The sequence below is a fragment of the Tamandua tetradactyla genome, chromosome 18 (genome assembly GCF_023851605.1).
Source record: "Tamandua tetradactyla isolate mTamTet1 chromosome 18, mTamTet1.pri, whole genome shotgun sequence".
NCBI classification, from domain to species: Eukaryota; Metazoa; Chordata; class Mammalia; order Pilosa; family Myrmecophagidae; genus Tamandua; species Tamandua tetradactyla.
Window position 1 is genome coordinate 19,677,205 of NC_135344.1, and position 26,726 is coordinate 19,703,930.

A 26,726-nucleotide genomic window follows, 5' to 3' on the forward strand; every position below is an offset into this window, starting at 1 on the left:
GACAGGTAAGAAATTTTGGAAACAGTGCCAGGAAAACCAGATCTACTACCTATTAATAAACTATAAACCTGCAATAATTAAAATGTGATCCAAGAACAAAAATGACAGATTGACAAAAAATGAGCCCAGAAACAGATGTCAAAATACCTAAGAATTTATGTAAAGAACCATACAGGAAATCAATAATATGAAATAAATTAATCTGTTGAACAGAAGTTTATTGTTTGATGAGAAATATATTTAGATCCTTACCTCAGATGGGGTAACAAAACAAATTCCAAAACGATTAAAAGAAACAATAACAAAAACTCCAAATACATCTGTAGGATGCATTACTAGAAATGGTACTATTCAAAGGTTATCTGCATTTAAATTCTGATATTGCCAAATAGTGTTCCACAGAAATGTTACCAACTGACACACCTCACCACCAAAGATTAAGAGTACCTGTCAAATTTTCTATAACACATAAATTATTGCTAGTAAATTTTTCTGAAATTTGAGGATTGTTGTCACTTTGCTTACAGTGCATTTTCTTTATTATATCATGCAGAAAATTGATGTGTAAGTACTTAAATTTCAGGGTTTTTTAATGGTTTCAAGGTATTGTGCGATAGTTAGAAAACTCTTATACTCACATAATAGATTTCATGTTTTTTTCCTGCATTTGTCGTTGAGGAATCTAGATGAGCCACCGAAGGCCTTGCTACTTGCTACCTGGACCACGACCACCTCCTGGAGCTTATTAGATTGGCAGAATCTCAGGCCCATTCCAGTAATTTGGATAAGATCCCCCAGAAGATTTGTATGCCTATTAAAGCCTGAATAGCACAAGGGACTCAGGAATTCAATCCACTATTCTTCACATCACCTCGCTCTCACCTGACGTCATCGCTGTGGTGCTCTATGCTCCCATTCCCTTGACCTGGCCAGTTCTCCTCCTCTTGCCCCCCTCTTCAACCAGCGGCAGAACCCTGTACCTCCTTCCTCTAAAACCCAGCTAGCTAGCTCATGGAATCTAGCTATCCTTACTGCCCACTCAGGAGGAGGTTTTCATATCCCATCCTCCTATCATGCATGTGGCTACAAGGGTGAAACTGCTGTTCTACTCCCCAGTTTCACCTAGCCTCTGTCAGGGACCAAGTTCTAGGTCATTCTTCCACATTTATATTCAATTTTGGTACTTATCTTACTGCCTTCTCCACGGCAAGTCTTCCATCATGCTGGGAATACCCACTTCAGTACCCACACGGGAACCCATTAGACCCTCCGGGCTCTGTTCAGTTGTTTGTTCCCCAGTGACTTCATCTATCTTATTCTAGCCATTTACTTCCACAGTCACACCCTAGATCTTGTCATACTCCAGTCAAAACACTCTCCCTCTTGGATTTCTGCCTTTTCCCACTGGGGAACAAGCTTTCATCCTGAATATATTCATAGTATTCCCAGTTCATTACTGAGGAGGAGGGAAGGTCATTAAATTAAGAGATATGCATTTCTCCCTCTGCTCTGGTATGTCTGTTTCCCAAACTTGGCCATCTTACATTCAGACAGTAGAGAACAGAAATCTCACCTAAGCCCTGACCTAAGCTAAGCCATATGCTCCACCCAACACTGTTCCTACTTAAACTCTGTTTTGGGTGCTATTAATAACTGTAAGTTTCCAGGAAAACAACATGTTTCCTCCTTGCCATTATTCCTTAAAATTTCTTGCCCTTAAGAGGGAAACCATAAGAGAAGGGGTTTTTGGGACAATTGCCAAAATCACACTCTGAACCTCCACCATCTCAAGGAACCCCAGAAACCACTAATCCAGACATTTCATGCTTTAAATTCATCTTGATCGTTTCTATTTATTTGGCCATCCCCGGCACCTGCTCCCAACTGCTGTTCCTTCCATTCAACCAGTCTCTCCCACTCCCACTCTTCCCAGTCAAGCCAATACATAATCATCCACCAGTTTGTAAAACTGAATGGTTTATATTAAATTTGTTTGCCCCTTTGTCTCTCTGTTACATCCACCCAAGAAAGCTCCACCTGCTTTCCTACCACCTGGATGTGAACTGCTGGGAAGATTTTTTTTAAATCATACACTAGGACAGATTGATATCACTGTAAGCTGCTCATCTTCAATCTCAACTGGACCTCTAATTTTGCCCAGCTTACCACACTTCCTTCATACAGTTCTCCAAATTCCCACACAACTATTTTAAATCCCCTCTGCTCTCAAATATTTGATTCCCCATCCTCAATATATTTCTTCTTAGGTAAACCGCTGAGAAAACAAAAACCATTAAACAAGAGATCCCGCAAATTCTCGTTACGAAACGTAATTTATCCATATCCACACACCACTGCCTTCGTGGGGGTGGGGGTGGGGATAACTGTGCCATCAGTTACCTCCCTGCACCTGCATCTTCAATCTCCTCCTCTCTCTGCAGGCACATGGGATGCCTCTGGGAGCGAACCAAGATAGGGTGCACAGTAGCACATTTAATATTCATCTATCCACACTGACCTTTTCCAACAGCCTATAAATTTCATAGAGCAAAGACCCTATCCTCAGCCACCACTGTTCTTTCAGAAAGTAAAGGGCAGAGAGCAGGCATTCAGTAAGTATTGTTTTTTCTTCACTTTTCCATCCCTTAGCCCAATTTCTTACTTGACTGCTTAAAACAAAACAAAAAACAAGCCTAAAGTCTAGCTCTTGAAAAAGGGCTTCTTTTAATAAATATATTTTATGGAGAAGGTTTTGTTGAATATTTGTATGCCTTATTTATTTTGGGGTTTTTTTTTCTTGAATATTTGTATGCTTTAGAAGTAATAACTTACGCTATTGGAGAGTTGACAAATACAATTATAAAAGAAGTGAGTTTGGTGCCTTTTACTCTGAGACTAGACCTGAAAAACACACAGATAAAAAACCCATTTTTTTAAGTACTCCAAAGAAAGAAATCTTTGCTAGCCCATAAAAAACCACTCTAATTTCATCTGGACAGCCTGCTCTCCCAGTCTCTACTGCTGTGCTGTGATAACTGTTCATTAAACCATTACCGTAGGATGGGCTCCAGATCAGGATGCCGCCGTTCCTCCCTTTTCAAAGAACCCTGATTCAGGGCTCTTAAGATGGTCTTGTCAAAAGTCTCTGAAGACAACTCTTTTGGAAGCTAGAAAAGAAAAAAAAAAGTCTAATGTTAAGTTTCTTGTTTACTGGTAAATATTCTATAAACAAGATGTATAAAAGGAAGATAAATGCCTCCTGCTCATATTAACATCCCAAAGCAGATCCTTTTCCAAATCTTCACGAAAGGACCTGTCACTGCAGCAGTACAGACATTTCTCTCCTGGGGAACAATGTCTAACTTCTGTGCACAGCTCAGCCTCCCCAGAGTTACAGAGAAGCCCAGAAGCAGCCAACATGCCTCTGCACCAGGCCTGCAGAGACCTCACACTCTAAGTTCCAGGTACCAGACCAGACTACATGGCACACACAACAAACCTCTCTAGTTAAACCAAACACTTTGCAACTTTGCACAGCATAACAAGTTCTGTTTGTTTAGCCTCAAAAAGTATTCTGAATAGTGTTATTTCTGCCTTTATAGCTGTCACTTCTATGCCTTCTGTATACACTTTAATCACAGGCAATATCGGACTACCAACACTATGCAGCAAACAAAGAATTGGGTATGAAAAGTGGGGAGAAAAACTCTCAATCTTACTTACATATAAAAGGTTTAGTAACCTTTCCCTCATTGTGATGAGGGATTCCCTCAGAGCAATGTACCAGAAACCACAAAAAAATCACTTAAAATTTCAAATAATTTTATTTAACTAATTAATATTTAAAAATTCATAATGAATTGATTCTTTATAAAACTATAACTTTCCAGATATTGCTGATTATCAGTGTTTGCCAAACGCCAATCAAAACCATTCCTGTCAACCCTAAAGAACAGCTAGGGCTTTATCTGAGATTCTACAGAGGTACCAAACACTGGGACTGCTTTCTAGGAACCTATGTCCTCAGGATGGTTCCTGGACCAGATGGGTCCTCTAGACTGGGTGGTGGTGGTGGGGGTGAGGTTGGTTCTTCCCAGTACAGAAAGGTTGAAATGGGCAAGGGTTGGGAGGAGGGGGGAAAGGGAACAGATGTGACAGAGAGGATGGGATTTGGCAGATGAATGTGATTGCTGAGTCACTATACTGATGGTTAAGATTGTGGAATAGTGACCCATGTCAAACTTTGAAACCTGCTCTGTAACTACTTGTTAACATGTACTTCGAGATATATTGCTTTTTTGTGTATGTGTTATATTTCTTGGTGAAAAATGTTCAAAACAAAACAACAAAAAACTAACTTTCCAGATCTCTCAAGAATTCAGAATTTTAAATTTGACTTTTGATAACTAGTCTTTGCAATTAACTTCTGAATAACTGGCACTTTCATTAAAATTATGAGTAGAACCACTAACACAGTATCTAAGGAGCCATAGGAATATAAAAAAGTCTATACAAATTGTTGATTAGCATATTAAGCTTTAATTTGAGAAACAAACATTTTTTGGCAAATGAGCATTTTGAGTCAAAATTCAGAAACAGAAAACATAACTAAAGCATTAATAATTTTAGGCATGGAGAGAATATGGCACTCTAGATGCTATGTCAGAATGAAGCTCCTCCCTAGCCTGTGATTAACGTGGCATCAGCTCTGAGGGCACTGCATACACAGACTGTGTCATCATCTCCTCTGACCACTAACTGGAAGAACTAAGTTCTGAATAGACACATTTCCTAAACAAAGAAATCACTATTCATTTCAATATTTAGACTTTGGTATTATCATTTTAATAAAGATTTAAGACCCCAAATTACCAAATATAGCCATACTTCACATTGCCCATTTTAAAAATTATTTATACACAGTTAAAGAAAACCAAAAAGCTGTCTATTGAAACTACCTGTGTTAGTTAGATTCAGTTGTCAACTTGGCCAGGTGAGCATACCTAGTCTTGTTGCTGCGGACATAAGCCAGAGGTACGTGAACCTCATCTGTTGCCAATTACATCTGCAGTCAGCTAGGAGGCGTGTCTGCTGCAATGAGTGATGTTTGACTTAATTGGCTGGTGCTTAAATGAGAGATTGCAACTTAGCACTGCTAAGCAGCTCGGCATTCCTCATCTCAGCACTCGCAGCTCAGCCCAGGCCCTTGGAGATGCAGAAAGAAGTCACCCCGGGGAAAGCTGTTGGAACCCAGGGGCCTGGAGAGAAGACCAGCAGAGACCATCCTGTGCCTTCCACGTAAGAAAGAACCTCAGTGGAAAGTTAGCTGCCTTTCCTCTGAAGAACCAACAAAATAAATCCCCTTTTATTAAAAGCCAATCCGTCTCTGGTGTGTTGCATTCCAGCAGCTAGCAAACTAGAACACTACCTAATCCACTAACGATTCTTTTTAAGTACATGCAGGTAATGCTACATAAATTTTCTCTGTGTCAATGCCATTTTTCACAGTACTGGGCAGAAGGCAGATATATAGTCATCAGTATTTGCAAACTGGTTTATTAAAATATTTTTTGTCTTCAATTTCTAGATTATTTTCAGCCCTAAAGGAGAGCATAGTTGCTAAAAATATAGCTTTAAATCATGTTTTTATATTCTAGTCACCTGCTTTGAATTTTCTCACCTCTCAAATTTTACTTTTAGTCAGCCTGCCCTGGTGCACTTGCTCAGCCTTAGCACACGCTGTTAGCAGCTTTTCTTTAAATCACTGAGTCCTAATAGATAACTATCTATCAAAACTCAATGAAGTTCAGTCTTGTAACACTTCATTTCTTGAGTCAACAAATATCCAAATTCCCACTCTGTCCCAGGTACTGTTTTAGGCTCTATGGATACATCAGGGATGGAAAGAAACAAAACCCTGCCCTCATGGAGCTTATATTCTGGTAATAAAAAACAAAAGACAGCACATCAGATGCAGTTGCCAAGAAACATAAGGAAGGGGAAGGGGGAGAGGTGAGGGAGACGGGCTGAAGGATGTGAAAGCTCTAACCTCAAACTTAGACACTTCTCTACATAACAGCAAACTAGAAGTACAGTTAAAGAACATCTAAAATTTAGAGGTTTTGACCACGAGATAGGTGGTCAAAAGGACAGTTTTTGCTCTTTCTGTAGATTCTTAAAAGGAAGGCAAAAGGAAAAAGGATTGTTTTGTCGATAGACAGTTGTCATGGTTAGGGACAGGTGTCAACTTGGCCAAGCTGTGGTACCTGTTCATCTGATTGGGCAAGGGCTGGCCTGTCTGTTGCAATGAGGACATTTCATAGGATTAGGTCATGATCACGTCAGCTACATCCACAGCTGATTCCATTTGTAATCAGCCAAAGGGGAGTGTCTTCTGCAATTAGTGATGCTAAATCCTATCATGGGAAGCCTTTTAAGGAGGACTCAGAGGAGACAGGTTCCATTCCTGCTTTGGCTGGTGAGCCTCTCCTGTGGAGTTCGTCCAGGCCATCCACTGGAGTCATCGGCTTCGCAGACTGCCCTGTGGATTTTGGACTCTGCGTTCCTACGGTCACGTGAGACACTTTCATAAATTTTATATTTGCAAGTGTTCCCTGTTGGTTCTGTTTCTCTAGAGAACCCTAACTAATACATCTTGGTACTGGGAGTGGTTCTTAAGGAACAGAATCTTAAAAATGGGTTTTTATGAATGGTTTTCTACTCTGACTGGGCTCAGAGACACTAAGGACTCTGATTCCCATAATCAGAATGACACTCCCAATCCATGGACTGAGTTGGCAAAGGAGATAGTCAAAATATCATAATTCGATTCTCCTAATGCTTCGCTTGTACGAAGCCAGACTCTGGGGGATAATGTTTTTGACACCTTTACAGAGTTTTGTAGGAATAAGAGTTATAGAGATGTTGGTTGGTTGTTGTTAGATACACTGTCTACATTAAAGGGTGAAAGGGATGGGCTTAAGGCTTCAAAGAAGAAGCTTAAGTGCCGTCTGAAAGATGTTGAGGTTTCTATGAGTATCCTGAAGGAAAATTTTATTTCCTGTAGCCGTAGACTTGAGATCTCTGAAAATCAGACTCAGAATCTTATTGTTAGAGTAGCGACTTTACAACGTAAACTGAAATCTCAGTCTTGCATGGTGTCTGCCGTTAAAGTGAGGGCATTGATTGGAAAGGGGTGGGACCCTGAAAAATGGGATGGTGACATATGGATTGATAATGATGTTGGGGGTGAGGCTGAAACCCTAGACCATGCTGAGCCTTCTTTAGATAACCCTGTAATAGTCTGCCCTGAGGACATAGCCGCCCCACCTCCAGCCTGCCTTGAGGAATTGGCCACCCAACCTCCTCCTGAAGGGATTAGCCCTAGAGTTATTAATCCTGTTTCACCAGATGAAACTGCAAATGAAAGCCCTGAAGCAAATGGCTTGGAAGATATTTCTAATTCTTTTCATGACCCACCCCCACCACCCCTCATTTCTTCTAGACCTATAACTAGACTAAAGTCCCAACAGGCCCCTAAAGGTGAGGTACAAAGTATCACACATGAGGAGGTACGTTATACTCCAAAAGAACTGTGTGAGTTTTCCAATTTATACAGACAGAAATCAGGGGAATATGTGTGGCAATGGATTTTAAGAGTGTGGGATAATGGTGGGAGGAATATAAGGCTGGATCAGGCTGAATTTATTGATATGGGCCCACTAAGCAGAGATTCTGCATTCAATGTTATAGCTCGAGCAGTTAGAAAAGGTGTTAACAGCTTGTTTGGGTGGTTGGTTGAAACATGGATCAAGAGGTGGCCAACATTACCTGAGGTTGAAATGCCAGAACTGCCCTGGTATAATGTAGATGAGGGGATCCAGAGGCTTAGAGAGATTGGGATGTTAGAGTGGATTTATCATGCAAAGCCTGCTCTTACACCCCAGGAATGTCCAGAGGATGCACCTTTTACCAGAACAGTAAGAAATAAATTTGTGAGACTAGCACCATCATCCCTCAAGAGCTCTGTGGTTGCACTTCTCTGTAGGTCAGATATTACTGTAGGAACTGCTGTCACTGAGCTGGAATCCTTAAACACAATGGGGATGACAGGATCCCGAGTTGGCAGAAGCCAGGTGGCAGCACTTAATCACCAAAGACAGGGTAGACGCGGCTATTATAATAGACAACAAACTCAAAGGAGGCATCAAAATTATATGACACGCAGAGATTTGTGGCATTGGCTAGTAAATCATGGGGTGCCTAGAAATACAATAGAAGGGCAGCCTACTAAATTCTTGTTGGAACTGTATAAACAAAAGAGTTCTAGGTCAAGGGAACAGAAGTCTAACCTGCATTACAAAAACACAGAGTCACGGCCCCTTAACCAATTTCCAGACTTGAAACAGTTTACAGACCCTGAGCCCCTTGAATGAAGGGGAGGCCAGGTCCCTATGGGGAAGAAACCTGTTACACTGCCACAAATTTATACTGTTAACCTTCCTCTAAGTCTTCCCCAAGGAGACCGACGGCCTTTTACCAGGGTAACTGTGCATTGGGGAAAAGGAAATGATCAGATATTTCGGGGATTATTAGACACTGGTTCAGAAGTGACATTAATTCCAGGGGACCCAAAACGTCACTCTGGACCACCAGTCAGAGTGGGGGCTTATGGAGGCCAGGTGATCAATGGAGTTTTAGCTCAGGTCCGTCTCACAGTGGGTCCAGTGGGCCCCCGGACCCATCCTGTAGTTATTTCCCCAGTTCCGGAATGTATAATTGGCATAGACATACTGAGCAACTGGCAGAATCCCCACGTTGGTTCTCTAACTTGTGCAGTGAGGGCTATTATGGTGGGAAAGGCCAAGTGGAAGCCACTAGAACTGCCCCTACCAAGCAAAATAGTAAATCAAAAGCAATACCGTATTCCTGGAGGGATTGCAGAGATTACTGCCACTCTTAAGGACTTGAAAGATGCAGGGGTGGTGATTCCCACCACATCCCCATTCAACTCTCCTATTTGGCCTGTGCAGAAAACAGATGGGTCTTGGAGAATGACAGTGGATTATCGTAAACTCAACCAGGTGGTAACTCCAATTGCAGCTGCTGTTCCAGATGTAGTATCATTGCTTGAGCAAATCAATACATCCCCTGGTACCTGGTATGCAGCTATTGATCTGGCAAATGCTTTTTTCTCAATAGCTATTAGTAAGGACCACCAGAAACAGTTTGCTTTCAGCTGGCAAGGTCAGCAATATACTTTCACTGTCCTACCTCAGGGGTATATCAACTCTCCAGCCCTATATCATAATCTTGTTCGCAGAGACCTTGATCGTTTCTCCCTCCCACAAGACATCACACTGGTCCATTATATTGATGATATCATGTTGATTGGACCTAGTGAGCAAGAAGTAGCAACTACTGTAGATTTACTGGTAAGGCATTTGCGTGTCAGAGGATGGGAGACAAATCCAACAAAAATACAGGGGCCTTCCACCTCAGTAAAATTTCTAGGTGTCCAGTGGTGTGGGGCATGTCGAGATATCCCTTCTAAGGTGAAGGATAAATTGCTGCATCTGGCCCCTCCCACAACCAAAAAAGAGGCACAACGCCTAGTGGGTCTTTTTGGATTTTGGCGACAACATATTCCTCATTTGGGTGTGCTACTCCGGCCCATTTATCGAGTGACCAGAAAAGCTGCTAATTTTGAGTGGGGACCTGAACAAGAGGAGGCTCTGCGACAGGTCCAGGCTGCTGTGCAAGCTGCTCTGCCACTTGGGCCATATGATCCAGCAGATCCAATGGTGCTGGAAGTGTCAGTGGCAAATAGAGATGCTGTCTGGAGCCTTTGGCAGGCCCCTATAGGAGAATCACAACGCAGACCCTTAGGATTTTGGAGCAAAGCCTTACCATCTGCTGCAGATAACTACTCTCCTTTTGAGAAACAGCTTTTGGCCTGCTACTGGGCCTTAGTAGAGACTGAACGCTTAACCATGGGCCACCAAGTTACCATGAGACCTGAGTTGCCTATCATGAGTTGGGTGTTGTCTGACCCACCAAGCCATAAAGTTGGGCGTGCACAGCAGCACTCTATTGTAAAGTGGAAATGGTATATACGAGATAGAGCCAGAGCAGGTCCTGAAGGCACAAGTAAGCTACATGAAGAAGTGGCACAGATGCCCATGGTTTCCACTCCTGCTGCCACATTACCTTCTCTTTCCCAGACCAGAGCTATGGCCTCTTGGGGAGTTCCTTACAGTGAATTGACTGAGGAAGAGAAAACTCGGGCCTGGTTTACAGATGGTTCAGCACGATATGCAGGTACCACCCGAAAGTGGACAGCTGCAGCATTACAACCCCTTTCTGGGGTGTCCTTGAAGGACAGTGGTGAGGGGAAATCCTCCCAGTGGGCAGAACTTCGAGCAGTGCACCTGGTTGTTCATTTTGCTTGGAAGGAAAACTGGCCAGAGGTGCGTTTGTATACTGACTCATGGGCTGTTGCTAATGGTTTGGCTGGATGGTCGGGGACTTGGAAAGACCATAATTGGAAAATTGGTGACAAAGAGGTCTGGGGAAGAAGTATGTGGATAGACCTTTCTGAGTGGGCTAAAAACATGAAGATATTTGTGTCCCATGTGAATGCACACCAGAGGGTGACTTCAGCAGAGGAAGATTTTAATAATCAAGTGGATAAGATGACCCGTTCTATGGATACCAGTCAGCCTCTTTCCCCAGCAACTCCTGTTATTGCCCAATGGGCTCATGAACAAAGTGGTCATGGTGGTAGGGATGGAGGTTATGCATGGGCTCAGCAACATGGGCTTCCACTCACCAAGGCTGACCTGGCTACAGCCACTGCTGAGTGCCCAATCTGCCAGCAGCAGAGACCCACACTCAGCCCCCGATATGGCACCATTCCCCGAGGTGACCAGCCAGCTACATGGTGGCAGGTTGATTACATTGGACCACTCCCTTCATGGAAGGGGCAGCGATTTGTTCTAACTGGAATAGACACATACTCTGGATATGGGTTTGCTTTCCCTGCACGCAATGCTTCTGCCAAAACTACGATCCGTGGGCTTACAGAATGCCTTATCCATCGTCATGGTATTCCACATAGCATTGCTTCGGATCAAGGAACACACTTCACAGCAAATGAAGTGCGGGAATGGGCACATGCTCATGGAATTCTCTGGTCTTACCATGTTCCCCATCATCCAGAAGCTGCTGGATTGATAGAACGGTGGAATGGCCTTTTGAAAACTCAATTACGGTGCCAACTAGTGGCAAAAACTTGAAAGGCTGGGGTAATGTTCTCCAGGAAGCTGTGTATGCTCTGAATCAGCGTCCACTGTATGGTGCTGTTTCTCCCATAGCCAGGATCCATGGGTCCAGGAACCAAGCGGTGGAAATGGGTGTGGTGCCACTCACTATTACTCCTAGTGATCCACTAGGAAAATTTTTGCTTCCTGTCCCTGCTACCCTGAGTTCTGCTGGTCTACAGGTTTTAGTTCCAAAACGGGGTGTGCTTTCTCCAGGAGAAACAACAGTGATACCACTGAACTGGAAGTTAAGATTGCCACCTGGCCACTTTGGGCTACTTATGCCTCTGGATCAACACACCAAGAAGGGGATTACATTATTGTCTGGGGTAATTGACCCTGACTATCAGAAAGAAGTAGGACTGCAACTACATAATGGAGGTAAAGAAGAGTTTTCTTGGAATATAGGAGATCCCCTGGGGCGTCTATTAGTACTACCATACCCTGTGATTAAAATCAATGGAAAACTGCAACAACACAATCCAGGCAGGACCACTAATGGCTCTGAGACTTCAGGAATGAAGGTTTGGGTCACCCCACCAGGCAAAGAACCACAGCCAGCTGAAGTGCTTGCTGAGGGGAAAGGGAACATGGAATGGGTAGTGGAAGAAGGTAGTGATAAATATGAACTTCGACCACGTGATCAGTTACAGAAACGAGGACTGTAATGCTGTTTTGTTTGTGTTATACTATTTAAGTTGTAAGATATCAAGTTTAAGAATGAATGTTGCCCAAGGATTTGCACGCTATTCTGGAGAGATTTAATGTGTTTCCAGTTATATGCAGGACAGTTGAGTATTGTCAGGTAAAAGAAAAAATGTGTGCTTATTTGTTTTCATTTGGAAATTAAGTATGGTCTAAGGTGATATATATATATATATATATAGGTGCCAAGTTGACAAGGGGTGGACTGTCATGGTTAGGGACAGGTGTCAACTTGGCCAAGTTGTGGTACCTGTTCATCTGATTGGGCAAGCGCTGGCCTGTCTGTTGCAATGAGGACATTTCATAGGATTAGGTCATGATCACGTCAGCTACATCCACAGCTGATTCCATTTGTAATCAGCCAAAGGGGAGTGTCTTCTGCAATTAGTGATGCTAAATCCTATCATGGGAAGCCTTTTAAGGAGGACTCAGAGGAGACAGGTTCCATTCCTGCTTTGGCTGGTGAGCCTCTCCTGTGGAGTTCGTCCAGGCCATCCATTGGAGTCATCGGCTTCACAGCCTGCCCTGTGGATTTTGGACTCTGCGTTCCTACGGTCACGTGAGACACTTTCATAAATTTTATATTTGCAAGTGTTCCCTGTTGGTTCTGTTTCTCTAGAGAACCCTAACTAATACAACAGTTTAACAGTAAACCTGAAAGGCTACTTCAAAATAGGCAGTTTCTGGGCATGCATAATGTCGCAGATTATTATATATATATAACCTGATGGAAGACATTTACTCTATCTTAGAAAAATACTTAAATTCAAATATTGGCTTAAGTGGGGGATCATCAATTACCATGTTTCTGAGAAGTGAATTGCTTATTTGGGGCTGAATTTCTTTAAAGCACCTAAACTTTTTAGATAAGTTGTATGACTGAAAAGAGAAATCTGTCAAGGCACACAACAGCTGAGGCTGACGGCAGCCCAGCAAGAGACAGCGTGTAGGTGCCAGGCCCCAGGCGAAGGGCAAGCCCTGAGCCACACTGGATCCTCATGGCTCCGAGAACACAGAGGTCTCCCTACACACACACTTGCTTTGGCACGTGGCTGAGCTGGTTCCCAACATGACTGACTGCAAATTTCAAGATATTTCACCTTCACCTCTATATTCCTCCACAACTTAACCCCCAGCTTTAGAATTCCATCATGGGAGAGGAAGGGAGGAAAACAAAAGCATGTTGCTCTCTAACCCAAATAAAGCTTATTTATGGTTTCTTGCCCTTAAACTCTGATAAATTTGTTCCATTAACAGACAGAAAAATTAGAAATGAGTAGAAGATATTTAAAAAGTATATATATATATCTGATGTGTGTTGGGGGGAGCACAGAAGGGAGAGCAGGGAACCCATCTTAACCTCTTAAATAATGAGAACATTAGCCAGGAGCTAGTTCTCTTCTATGGGGTGTACCACCCCACTGAGAGCTCCTGCTTCAACTTGAGCCACTCTCTTCCCTTGGAAGCCCTTTTCTGGAACTTCTACAAGTGTTACCATGATTCTAAGTCCAGCAGGCAAAAGCCAAGTCCTCATACACCCGTTCCTTCTCTTGCTGATATTTTGAATCAGGTAAAGTTGTTGAAAGCTGATATTTCATATGCATAGGACCTTTGATGTCTTGAAATGAATGAACTGCTCCCCAACCCTTTCTTCACTTGCAGCTTTAAAATAAGTCTCAGGAAAATGGAATTATTCAAGTCAACTCTGGGTGTTATTTCATGTGTCTGAATTCATTCAGAAGGACTAACAAGAAATTCAGGTGAACTAACACTTTGAGAGGATCTCAAACTATGTGCTACTCAGAGTGCCAACGTGTAACTGCCACTCAAAGTTCTACGAGTTGATGAAAAAGAGTTTCTTCAGCTTTAAGAATGAACATGGACACACATGATCTGAAAAGAATATACTTACGGTGACAAAGAGACAATTAAAAGACCAGGACGGTTCTGAAAAATTTCAGATGTTACAAGCTCAATAACTATATTGTACCTTTACCAAAAAGTAAGTAATTAAGTTGGGAATGTTTCCTATTTCTAGATTTTCTGCTTTAATCTCCCTAATCCTAATAACTACAAATCTAAAAATATCTGCTTATTGAGAAATAGTATTTTATTGGTTGACCATTTAAACCTATCCCTTTTTATATATATATTTGTTCTATTCATACTCTTTCAATAAAGAAAATCAGTATAAAAGAAACAGGTAGTGATAGTTTGAGCAAAATGATCCAAGATACCTTTTACCTCTGCAAATCTACATAAGATGTTTCCACTATTATTTTCACTCAATAGCTTGGAGATTCTATCATTTTTCAGAGGTGCAGGGGTTTGGGAATGGAGCTGGGACCCAAAAAAGGAAGAAATGGAGATACATCTAAGGAAGACTTCAGAAGGGGCTGAAGAGCAGTCAAGTCTGAGAACCATGATCAAATGAAAATTAGCCTCACCTGATTTTACAGATGCACTCTTTCAAAAAAAGTACCCTTAAAAGCAGCCACCAACAACATACATCTTAGCAAGGAACTAGGAATAAGGTTTCATTTTTGTAAACATGGGAAACCATCATTTCCTTATATTAGTAATGTAAAGTAATAAAACTTAAAAACTTGATGTTTTCTAAAGTTAATATCCATGGAGAACTCTAGGTCAACCTTAATATATGTGTTTTAATTTTCTTGATGTTTGTTTTGACATTGAGGCTTAAGGATTCTGTATATTATGTAAAAATCATATTAACAACAAAATCTATACTTTTACCTTCAGCAGAAATTCTTGTAGTTCTTGGTGGGTTTTTGTTACTGTTGTCACTGAAAGATCAGACCAATTTACCTGATTTAAAAAAAATACACAGACACATTATATGGTTATTCCTCAAGTGGGAACTGGCTAGAAAAAAGCCATGTGTAAAACAAAGGGCCTCACTTACGTTTTATAAAGATTTATAAGAAGTTATAATAAAAGTTACTATGACTATCATAATTTCTTCAAAATCATTAAAATTAACTATACATTGACATATTCTACTCAAAAAAGCTTTCTAACTCCTTTGAAATTGCATGGTTTTGTAAAAATAATTCTTTAATTAATGCAACTATGTTTTAGTAATTTTTCAGAAAGGGAAGTATCTTAATTCCTTTTTGTGAAGTTGCATGATTCCAAAAGAACACTTCTGACAGTGTAGATCTATGCCCAAAGAGAGAAAAATTCTGTCTCCATTAGAACTTAAGTATACGTTCCTAAGAGAAATACCTATAGAGTTATCTACCTGTCCTTGAATGTTACATACTACCATACGTAGTTAACCAAGAGATTTCATCTTTATCTTAAATCTTTCAAATCCTATTAAGGTGGGTGTGGCAGTTACGATTTTCTCCACTTTCAGATGGAGAAAGTAAAGCTTAATGCTTACTTAGATATGACCCTAAGTAAGCAGAAGAGCCAGAACTGAAATCTATTATGCCGCCTGCCTTCTGGATACTTTTTCAATTCAGTGGCATTGATTGTGGCCCACCAATAATTTCTATCCTACAATTAAATGTCTGAGGTATGATAAGTCCTCTCTCCCAACTAATCAGATATTATATACACACACACACATACACACACATACCCACATTATAATTAATCAGGTATTTTAAAATGCATTGAAATTTTATCTAGCAACCCTTGAAACAGGTATCTTTATTAAATGGAATATCTTTTAAATGATTTTTATTCAAATGCTCATTGAGCAGCTACTGTGTCAGGCTGTTCTCAGTGAAAGGGATACAGGAGTGGAGCAAGACAGGTGAAGTCTCTGCTGGCTGAGTTCACAGTCAAATGCAGGAGTTAGAGAAAAGGAGATGAATATATAAGAACTTCAATCAATGATCATGCTTTGAAGGAATGAACAGAGCATGGTATGAGAGTGGGGGCACAGCAGAGAAAGAGTCCAAGAAGACCACCTCTGAGGAGGGAGGCCCTTGGGCATAGAGTGTCCCAGGTAAGAAGACAGAAAAGGCTTCAGAAATGTATGTCTGTGAACAAAAGGTGAGTCACCTGGTGTGACCAAGTGGAGAGCGCAGAGAATGGCTTAGGCCATGTGTTACAAAGCTGTAAATGAAAGATGTGGAGAAAAGGACTTAAAACCTGCATAGATTTTATTTTTTGTATCTTTGTAGAAGATAGTTCTCCTACAAAGCAGAAGTCAACATTTTGAAATTCATTCAGTGAGTATACTAAGCAGGAGTGAAACAGCGGGGTGACACAAGAATGAAGATTCCTGCTCTGCACGAGACCAGAAGCTACGAGGGAGATGCAATCCAATTATAAAATAATCCATGAAAAGGCAGGAAGGGAATAAGGTTTGATGAATGTGAAAACATTCTGTTGGAGGATAAAAAATGATTCCACAAGAGGTATAGCAAAAATTCAGCAATATCAGTGGGTATAAAACTGAAGTGAGGAAGTACAGAAATCTGACATCATTCCCCTTAGCTTCAGGGTGTGTGTAGTCCACCTCTGGGAGAAAGGTGAAAAAGGTAAAACCACGCTAAGGAAGAGATGGACGAGAAGTCTGCCTTAATGTCAACAGGCAGTAAGGAGACATCGAAAAGCATCCCAGGAGCATCTAACCAGAGTTAAGGTTAATCAGACAGCTGTATGCAAGACAGAATGGGAGGACAGCAACCGAAGGAAAATGACCAGGCAGCCAGGGCCAGGAATAAAACACCAGAGAGGAAGGAGAAGGGAGAAAAATGCCAGGGAAATCAATGCCAGGAAAGACAACACCTGCAATCTTGCCTAAAAAAAATATGGGTGGAAAGGTCTTTTACTTTTTAAAGGTACATCTTATGTCTTAATTGTCTTCCTAAATCTTTTTTTTTTTTTTAGATAAAATTTTCAGAGTAATTTTAATGTGGTATAATTTAAATTTTTTACCTTGGCAAGCTATGCACAGTATACCAAAAAAACTACTCATTCCTTTCAAATAAAAAAGAAATACATATATATATATATATATATATGCATGTTTGTATGTGTCTCTTCTCTTGAATTAGCAAACCTGTCATAAGTTTTCCCAAAGATCAAGTTTCATTCTTTTAAAGATCATTTATCATAGGATATGAGATTATCTTTTTGTGGGTGGCAATAGCTTACTTTGAAGGTGTATTCCCAATATTTGTCAGCCCTTTTTCTCTGGACTCCTTTCAACATTATCTTCTCAATGTGTACAGCTGTAAGAAAAAAAACACACATACACAATGACTTGTTCTACAAAGTCTAGAGACAACTTGCAGTTAACTAGGGCAACTCTATAATTTGACAAATGCTTAACAATTAAGTTGTTTGCCTTCATCTTTACTATTGGCCTTAAATTATGAAATTAAAAACATAAGCATAAAACAATGTACCATCCATCCATGAGATAATTTCTTCTCTATCTAGTCAGCATGTAGAGTACCTAAGTGCCTTCAAGCACACTGCTAAACCCCAGGGATAAAAATAATAATAAAGAGGTACCCACACCAAAGATATTTTATAGATGATCATCTTCAAAATCGTTATTCACATTGCATTACCAGCAGCATGTTAGTTATCAAATGAATGCAGTGCACTTAACTATACACAATGGGTATAAACTAGAAAATCTTTTTTTAATTGGAAAAAAAATCTACTCAAAAAGAATACATCAAAATTGATGAATATCTGTCTAATTGGGATACAAAAATGGTTTCTTTTAAATATGCCCCTTAACACTATGATACTGGCCCATGAAGTTTCATTGTAGGAAAATTTTCACAATTGATTATAATATAGCAATGATAAATAACATTAATGATTTAGGAACAATTACTCTGAATTGAACTGGACTTTAATCAGCTTATTCACCAAGTAAACAAATACCCAAATCTGCCAACTACTCATTTTAAACCTCCTTTAGGAAAAGTACTACTTAGAAATTGAGCCTTTTTCCAAAATGAAAAGAGCAAATCTACTAAACATAAGGACTAAAAAAGAAAACACTGTTGCTTAGGATACAGTGGTAGATAAAGAGTATGACACAGGTTGCAGGTAAGAATCAGGAAAGTGATCAAATAGGACAAGATTACAACTGAATTCAGTGGATGAGGACATAGGGAAGAAAAGGGAAAGATTTATTTGCTGTAGAGAAATAAGTTAAAACAGATCACGTTGAATATACAAAGTAACAAAAGTAAAGAGGAAGAAAAAAGATTGTTATAGATCAGGGAAGGGGGCAATAAGAGAACACAGAGCATAGACAGAAGAAATTTGCAGGTATCTGACATTCACAATAAACTAAGGAGATACCATCACCAGTGTTTTGTACCAATATTCCAAATATATTAAGTGCTTGGTTCCCTGCTTCTGCCAAGTTCCCCTTCCTGGGCCAGAAATGTTGACGATGGAGACGAAAGAAAACCTCAAAAGCCAGATGAGAAGCCTGCAACGCCCCAGAATTGCCGCAATATTTTAAAGGCCAAGGTGGGAGAGAGCAGGGCTACTGTTTTCAAAGCTTTTCTATTAAATTATTTAAAGGAAGATGCTACTAAACAAATACTTTCAGAAATAAAGCAGCTCTCCTTCTGCAAACCAACTTGCAGGGTAGGCAGGGTAGGGGAACCTCGTTTGGTCAGACCTTCAGTTTGTCTTAGCAGAAAAAAATCCACTAAGACCTTATGGGGTAGAAGATACATGGCTGTATCTTCGGCCTTAAATGCAAGTTATACCCACAATCATTTATCAGAATCAAGATGAGTAAGTCAGGATAGTACACAGTGAAGAAAGGGAGAGCCTTCAACCCTCACTGACTGGCATTAAAAACCATGTACTACTTTAGGGATGTAAGAAAACACACCCATACTACCACATTAGAGTTGATAGCATTAGGTTTTTGGGAAAAAAAATTAATAAAAAAAAGGCCTTCATTGTAAAACAAAATTGCTTTAGATTACTCACATCTTTAATGAGCTGAGTTGACATAGGCTATGACTGAGGTAGTTTAGTTGGGGAGAAAGGAGTACTGTAATCAAGTCTTGAGTAGAAGTACTAATTATGTAAACTTTTAAAAGTATTATACATTATACCTACTTCTCCTCCGTGAGAAAAATGTATCACACAAAAATAATTATTATCAGGACTAACTGGAGACGTAGTAACATAAGTTCAATAGTTACAACTAAGTGTAATGCTTACTGTATGTCCTTGGCTCCTCTAGGCACAGATGACTGTCTATATTTTCAGTTTCAATTATCCTCTCCAACACAGGTTAATGAAATGCAAAGAGAAGCGAATATTTGAACTCACTTATTTTTAGATGGCAGTGTCCTTTCATTCCCCCATCTTAGCTTTCTTGAAAATTGCCATTATTGCAGGAAGCGTGGATTTGTAAGAAATTGATTCACTCTCTGACAGTGAACGTCTGTGAAATTTATTGTTCAGTCAACGCCAAGCACATTCTACAGATAGAACACTGTACTAAACGCTTTGGGAATATTAGGTCTTTGCTGCCTTCAGAAGCACACGACCAGGTTTCAGGCAGAGTCACAGAGATGGCTGACAATATGAAGCAGAATCAAGTAGGTGTGTGCTAGGACAAAGTACTCCAGGAGCAGAGAAAGGGCACAGAACTGGGAAGGACCGGCATGTGAGCTAAACTGAAAGGGCCCATGGCATTTCTCTACTCCAAAAAGGAGAGAGAATTAATATCACTCTGTCATCTTTTGATGTACTGATGCTTTAAGTTTACTTAAATATGCAGCATACCTTCTCGCTGAGCTCTGTGAGGTGTCACAGTAGGTCCATCTTGGGGTACTGGGGCTTGCTCTATTAAGCTGGTCTCATTACTTTGCATGTAATCACCATGAGCAGAGTCATTCTAAATGAGAAAGAGGGGACTGTGTTAATCTAAACCATGGACTAAGAATAATAAATTCTATTATAATAAACAAGATAAATTATAAAACCTTATACCCTTAATTGGAACCATTTTAACAGCAATTTTTAGAGATCAAATAAGTGATTACATATTAAAGGATGAAAGGCACAAAGTGTCAGAGCAGAAGAAAAAAGTTAGTATTTATTTTCATTTAACAATTATAATGTAGGACTTATTTACTGTCCCAGGTTTCTTAGGATATATATAAAAATTCCACATTGCTATTCAAGTTGCCAATGATGTAAATTCTATACTAAAATAAACCAAAATTGAAGGGACACGGTAATACCCCATACTTTTTTATAATTTTTAAATTTGTAAGGGCATTTGTAATTTTTAAATTATTCATTACACAACTTGTAGTCATTGCTTGGTTTCAGCGAATATTTTTCTAGATTGCTCATATGTGGTTTAACAATTAAGAATAAGACACCTTCAAATAGAAGTGAGTGCAAAATATGCACAAAAAACCATGATAGTTTCATGCTGCCTTCACAAACATTATTCTATTGAAGCAATTGTGAGAAAGTAGTTGGCTTTACAATCAAAAGCACATTTTTAAAGTCTGAAATTACTTTAAGGACACAATTTAACAAGTAAGAAAAAGCCTCCTGGTTAATAACTTGGGGAGGAAAATGGAGTTTAAGTTTCTATCCAAGATCTACGTTTATCAACCCACGAAATCTCTACTAAGTAAATGTTTCTTCTCAATTCCATCCCAAGTCTCAGCATGTATCAATGCTATAAAATTATTTATACTAAGTTTAAAAGCTATTTCTAAATTTTACACATACTGTCACATAAATTGCAGAGATTAAAATTATGGTGTTTACTAGTCCCAAGAGAGAATGATTGCTCAGCAATCCTGTCTCCCATTTTCACATGCCACATATGCTTTTCTTTGCTTGGAGTTGGGGGAAGGGTGCAATAAATTTTGAGAACTGGTTTAATAACATCTCACAGAGAGGAATTATATCCAATTTCTCTATTAAGTTCAAATTCCTGTGTAAATGCAACACAGATGACATGCCAAAGTGGGCATTCTACAAAGACTAGTTAAGATGAAAGTGTCTGGACCAAATGAAAAGTAGGGAATTTTTCTCTGATACTAAAAAGACAGAGTTTAAAAACTCTAAGGCTGCAAAAATAGGCACAGGAACAGAAAGGCCATTTGGATGTGCATACCTTTTCTCTTTCTATAACTCGTGTGAGGTAAAGCTTTTTTTTGTCTTATGCTTGCCTCCTCAATCGCTACTAACTAAAATCTACAAATCCTGTAATTCAGGTGATCTGGACACAGTTTTGTCATCTTATTAGCTCCAGAGTATTCAGCTTTAACTTCCACACATCAGGATTATATAATACTTCAGAAGATTTCTTAAATGTTGGAAAAGTTTGGGTAATAGTCAAGTAGCCAGACAATCCCAAAAAACTCTTCTCTGAAAGCATACCATTAGAGCAAAGGTCACATTTGCCTCATTTAAGCTTATTTTGTTAACAAAGGCCAAATGGTAGATGGAGTTTATTTTAGTTGACCTAACAATATTGTTTCCTCTGGTCTCTTGATATGGATTATAAAAAGTTCCAAGATATCCTCAGTTTAAAAGCAAAGCAAAAATCAAGAGTTTCATTGTCAATTTTTTTTTTTAACCAAATTTACTAACTTCTTTAGAAGTTTTCATACTGGTGAAGTCTCTTACCAGACTTTGAATTTTAATATTAAGATATAACCACAACATTCTATTCTACCAGCTTTTCTGGTAGAATACAGATAACCAAAATTTATTTGATACTCTTCCCACTGAAAGATGCAATTTAACTCCCCAACTTGTGGATCTGGGCTGGCCTCAGAGACTTACTTGACTACTAGAATGTGACGGGAATGATATTACAAGATTGCTAAGGCTGGGTCATAAGAAGTCTTGCAGCCTGGGCCTCTTACAACACTTCTTCATAGAGTCCTGAACCAACAGGCAAGAAGGGCAAATCCCCTGAGGCTGCCATGCTAGAGGGACATATGGAGGGAGGAGGGGAGAACCGGGAAGATGCCATCCAGTCTCCAGCTCTTTCAGCCTCCTCCCCTGCCTTACGCTGAGCATGGCATCCCAGCTGCCTCTAGATATCCTGTAGCATACACAAGTCTTCTTCACTATTAGTTACCTGTCTAAAAACCACGAGAGATAATAATAGAACAAGGGTTACCTTAAGCCACTTAGTTTTGGGATGACTGTTACACAGCTATATATTTTTAAATAAGCAAGGTTGCAACAAAAGCACATATTATTTAAACATGATTCGCAAAAAGTCTTGTTTTGAACGTTAGACAATGATTATGGGAAACATTAATGAGATGTTAAATTTTATTCACTTTTATGGAACAGAAGGTAAAAAGCCAGGGAAAAATCAAGAAATACTTATTGCCTGTCTCTTTAATTGAGAGACTGTGGTAGAAAAGGTAGATGTTTGTCCCATAATTAAAGAGCACAACTCAACCCAAAGTAATGCTTCTGAATCACCCAAGTACTGTGGTAAAATAAAGTTCTGAGATAAGAAGACACATGGATGATAAAATATTAAAGTTGTGTGGCAAACAACAAAACTGACACAACAGTTCAGAGAGGAGGGAGACCAATGAATAAATGGCTCAGAAATAGCATGATAGTGATTTCTGCTATGATTCTGGACTCATTTCTTTTATAATTTATTGTTAAGTTTAAATAGAAATGTGGGTTTGAGATGATTCAACAACAGTGTGATAGAATCAACTATCTAAAATATGAGCAATGTACTCCAGCTATTGAATTTGAGGGGGAGGATCAAGCAATTTACTGAATTCTGTAAATGCTTTTGGCCATCATAATTCACAGGTCAGATGTGGCCACTGTAATAACAGGTATGCAAGTTCCTCTTGATATGACATTTGTGAATTAACAATGGTGACCTATACTAAAAGGGGTGGAACAAAACTGGGTAGAGAAAACAAGATGGGGAGAGAAACTCTTGACTATAATGCTGTATGTATTTTTTGGAACTGTATAAATAACAGATAAACAATTAAAACTGTTAATGTCATTGTCTTAGAAAACTGAACTTGTTGGTAAGGAATCCTATTGGGAGAGGGAAGCAGAGTGTGAAAGAGAAATGAGGGCAGCAATTTTTACCAAGAAATGGCCTTGGATGCTTCCTTATAAAATTTCCTTTATGCTCCTGCTATTTCAACCCAACTACTGTCATCTGTTAGTTGACAGGTGGACTGGTGAAATACATAAACTCCATTTTTAAATTATAAAACTATAAAGGTACAGAGTTCAGAGGGGGTAGTGGCAATGGCTGGCTAGCCTAGACTAATCTTGGGGACCCTTTCTGTGCCGATTTGAAGCTGTTGTGTATCCCAAAAAAGCCATGTCCTTTAATCCTCATTCAATATTGCTGGGTGGAATCTTTTTGATCGTTCCCATGGAGATGTGACGCACTCAACTTCGGGTGGTAACTTTTGATTAGATGGTTTCTATGGAGCTGTGTCTCCACCCATTCAAGGTGGGGCTGCTTACTGGAGCCCTTTAAGAGGGAAACATTTTGGAAAAAACTCAGAGCAACCAGAGCCACCAGACCAACAGAGCCAACGGGAAGTCACTGAAGAAGCCTGGAGAGAAAGCTAGCAGACGTCACCATGTGCCTTTCCAGCTGAGAGAGAAACCGTGACCATCATTGGCTTCCTTGAACCGAGGTATCTTTGCTTGGGTGCCTCAGACTGGAAATTTTCATAGCCTTGCCTTAATGAGGACATTTTCACAGTTTTAGAATTGTAAATGTGCAACTTAATAAATTCCCTTTTTAAAAAGTCATTCTGTTTCTGGAATAGTGCATTCTGGCAGCTTTCAAACTAGAACACCTTATCTTTAGCATTTGTATTTCCTTTACCAACTTTCTGCTCTCCCACCATAGAAGGGAAAAGATCTCATCCTTTTATCCTAGGAACTAGGAAGTAGAACTTGGAATTGTTTTATCACTAGGCCAAAAGCTCTCAAATCCTTAAATCCCCACACCTGGATTTTAGGGAGATGAGTTGAGATGAACACCCTTAGAACATGATGTGCATAAGAGGATCCACATAGGACATGCATCTCCTCCTCATCCCATATGTGACTTTCTGTCTTCCTAAGAACTTGCCCCACAAGAGATAAAGAGCAAAGGTATGCAGGAGTCCTTCAAAGGAAATGAGCTCAGGGCTCAGAAGCTTGAAGGCCAAGGGGTCTGCTAGGACTGTGATAGAAAAGCCAAGGACCAAGGATCACCAACAGCCAACTCCAGAACACCAGTCTTCAGGAAGAAAGCATTCACCTTTATTGACACCTTGATTTCAGATTTCTTCTAGCCTCAGAAACGTGAGCCAATAAATTACAGTTATTTAAGCCAACCCGCTGTATGGTATTTATCTTAGCAGTTGGGAAACTAAGACATTAATCATAAGGAAGATACTATCCCAATTCCATATCTGCCTCCCAATATCTCTAAAGCAAACCATAAAAATCAAACACTAAATGCTCCTTACAGACAACTATGCAAAACAATAAGAAAACAGTTTTTAGTTTATGGCTTTTTTCATTTTATCAAAACATCACCATTTGATTTGCACAAATTTATGCACTCCCCACAACAAAAGCTTAGTTAATTCAGGCAGTAAAAATGGTCTGTTTTCAATGTTATTATGTTATAATGTTAATTAATAAACATAGCTATTCAGTATTCAACCTTGAAGATTCAGCTCAAATCTATACTGTTCCACACCTTCTATCTAAAGAAACAATTCATTTTATTATTTCCAAAGCAACTGTGCCTATACTACACAGTTGCAAATATTTTTATGAAGTACCCAGTGAAATTCAAAACCACCACCAAAAAAATTCATTGACTACCACTGGTAACCTGATGACAACTACTTCTTTTATCCACCTTCAAGTCCCCCTGGAACCCGACTTCTATCATCTCTTCAAACTTCTACTTTTGCTCATCCACTACAACCAAATTGTGTTATTCAATCTCTAAATAGTATATGTCTGTCTTGTTCATCAAGCATTTCCACACACGTGTTAACATCCATCTTTACAATAGTTTTACGCAATAAATGGTGATGATAACCTTATTGTATACAGAGCACTCTGAAGCTTAGAAAGACTAAATAACCTGCACCAAAGTGACCCTTGCAAAACCTAAACCTAACCTCAAATAAATTATTTGTTGAATGAACACAAAACCCTTCTAAGGGCATATGTGTAAGAGAGCTAAGACATTTAGAGGAAGAACAGAAGAAAATGTACTGCCAAGGACCCAGCAACTCTACCACCTGTAATAAAAACATGTGATTAGGTACTCCCTTTTGAGAGTGACAGTTTATACACACAGGAAGCAAAAAAAAAAAAAAAAAGCAAATGGATGAATGAGGCTTTTGTGACAAAGCATTCTCTGTAAGTAAAAGAAGTACTTTACACATAGTTCTTCATAAATAAATTTAAAAAGTTCACTTTGCTTTGAGAATAATGTAGGCCTTTTGCTTCTGTCTCTCACCTTAAAAAAAAAAACCAGCTTTGTTAACAGTTTTCAAGGAAGGACAAAAATACTTAATAAGCCAAAAAAAAAGTCAGCCATTTAAATGCTTCCATAAAAAGGTAAAAAAATGAATTCCAATCTGCTCTGAACTAACAAAGAATTATGCAACTTAAAACTGCACAACACCTTTAACTTACAGTTTTCCATCTAAATGTGAAAACTGGATAAAGATTTAAATAGATTATGAATTCATGGGAATTAATAATCCAAATTCAAAATATGTATTTTCCCTTTTCCTACTCCCAAATCCACTATGGGGATTTGGAGAAAAAAAAAACAATACATTTCTGAAAACAAATAATACGATAAACTAGATAACTGTTACCATAGTAGAAACAAAAAATGGATTGAGCACCACTCTTGAGAGATAACTCATATTCAAGACAATATATGAATTACTTTTCATCCTGTCAATTCAATCATCACAACCTCCTAAGGAAGGTATTATCTCCATTTTATAGATAACACTGAGGCTCGGGGATTTAAGTCGCCTAGTTAATATCATAGAGCTAATGGCAGCGCTGGAATTTAAGCCTCAAGTCTAGTGCCCTACAAAGCATGGTTATCACTCTTCAAGGCCTTTTGACAGTCTCTACAACCCATTTCCTCTACCCTCTCCATAAGGCAAAAGGTAAGGGAGCAGGGGAGAGAAAATATATTTATATATCTAGATGAAAAAAAGGAACTTGATTCCTCTCCACCTCTACCACCAAATCCTTCCAACTGCAGTGTGAGACTCTCCCAGAGTTCTCCTTACCTTAGAAAGCTATTGTACAGGAACCTGGTAGGTAACTGGAGAAGGATACCCAATAGCTCCTATTTGCTGACAAAAGGCTTTTACAAAGAACTACTTTCATCTTCTGCTACAGCCAAACTAACCTAAATTTTCCCATAAAAGATTGCTCTTTCTGCTCCCAACTCTCAATTTATGAAATGCTGTACCCAGTCCTTTAACACCAACAAACAGGGCTTACACTGCTGGTAATAGCTAGCATTTATTGAAGACCATGTGCCAGACTCTATTCTTGTGATCCTAACTACCTAAGTAGTAGTAGTCCCTTCCTACAGCAAGGAAATCCTTTTCAGAAAGCTCCCACCGCTCTAGCGACACTACTCACTTTAAAATTTTCCAGCAGTAGCCACCTGAAACAAGT

General features: G+C 39.5%; 1 protein-coding gene across 2 annotated transcripts in view; it reads right to left on the reverse strand.

Moving 5' to 3' along the window:
• ZCCHC2 (zinc finger CCHC-type containing 2) overlaps positions 1–26,726 on the reverse strand; it is a 60,709-nt gene that overhangs the window by 28,886 nt on the left and 5,097 nt on the right. For both annotated transcript variants that reach the window (XM_077135309.1, XM_077135310.1), the window contains 4 exons: positions 19,794–19,905; positions 17,166–17,242; positions 14,784–14,855; positions 3,055–3,167 (listed from right to left, as the gene is read on the reverse strand). In XM_077135309.1, the coding sequence (XP_076991424.1) occupies positions 3,055–3,167; positions 14,784–14,855; positions 17,166–17,242; positions 19,794–19,905 (374 nt within the window). The remainder of the gene's footprint in view (positions 1–3,054; positions 3,168–14,783; positions 14,856–17,165; positions 17,243–19,793; positions 19,906–26,726) is intronic.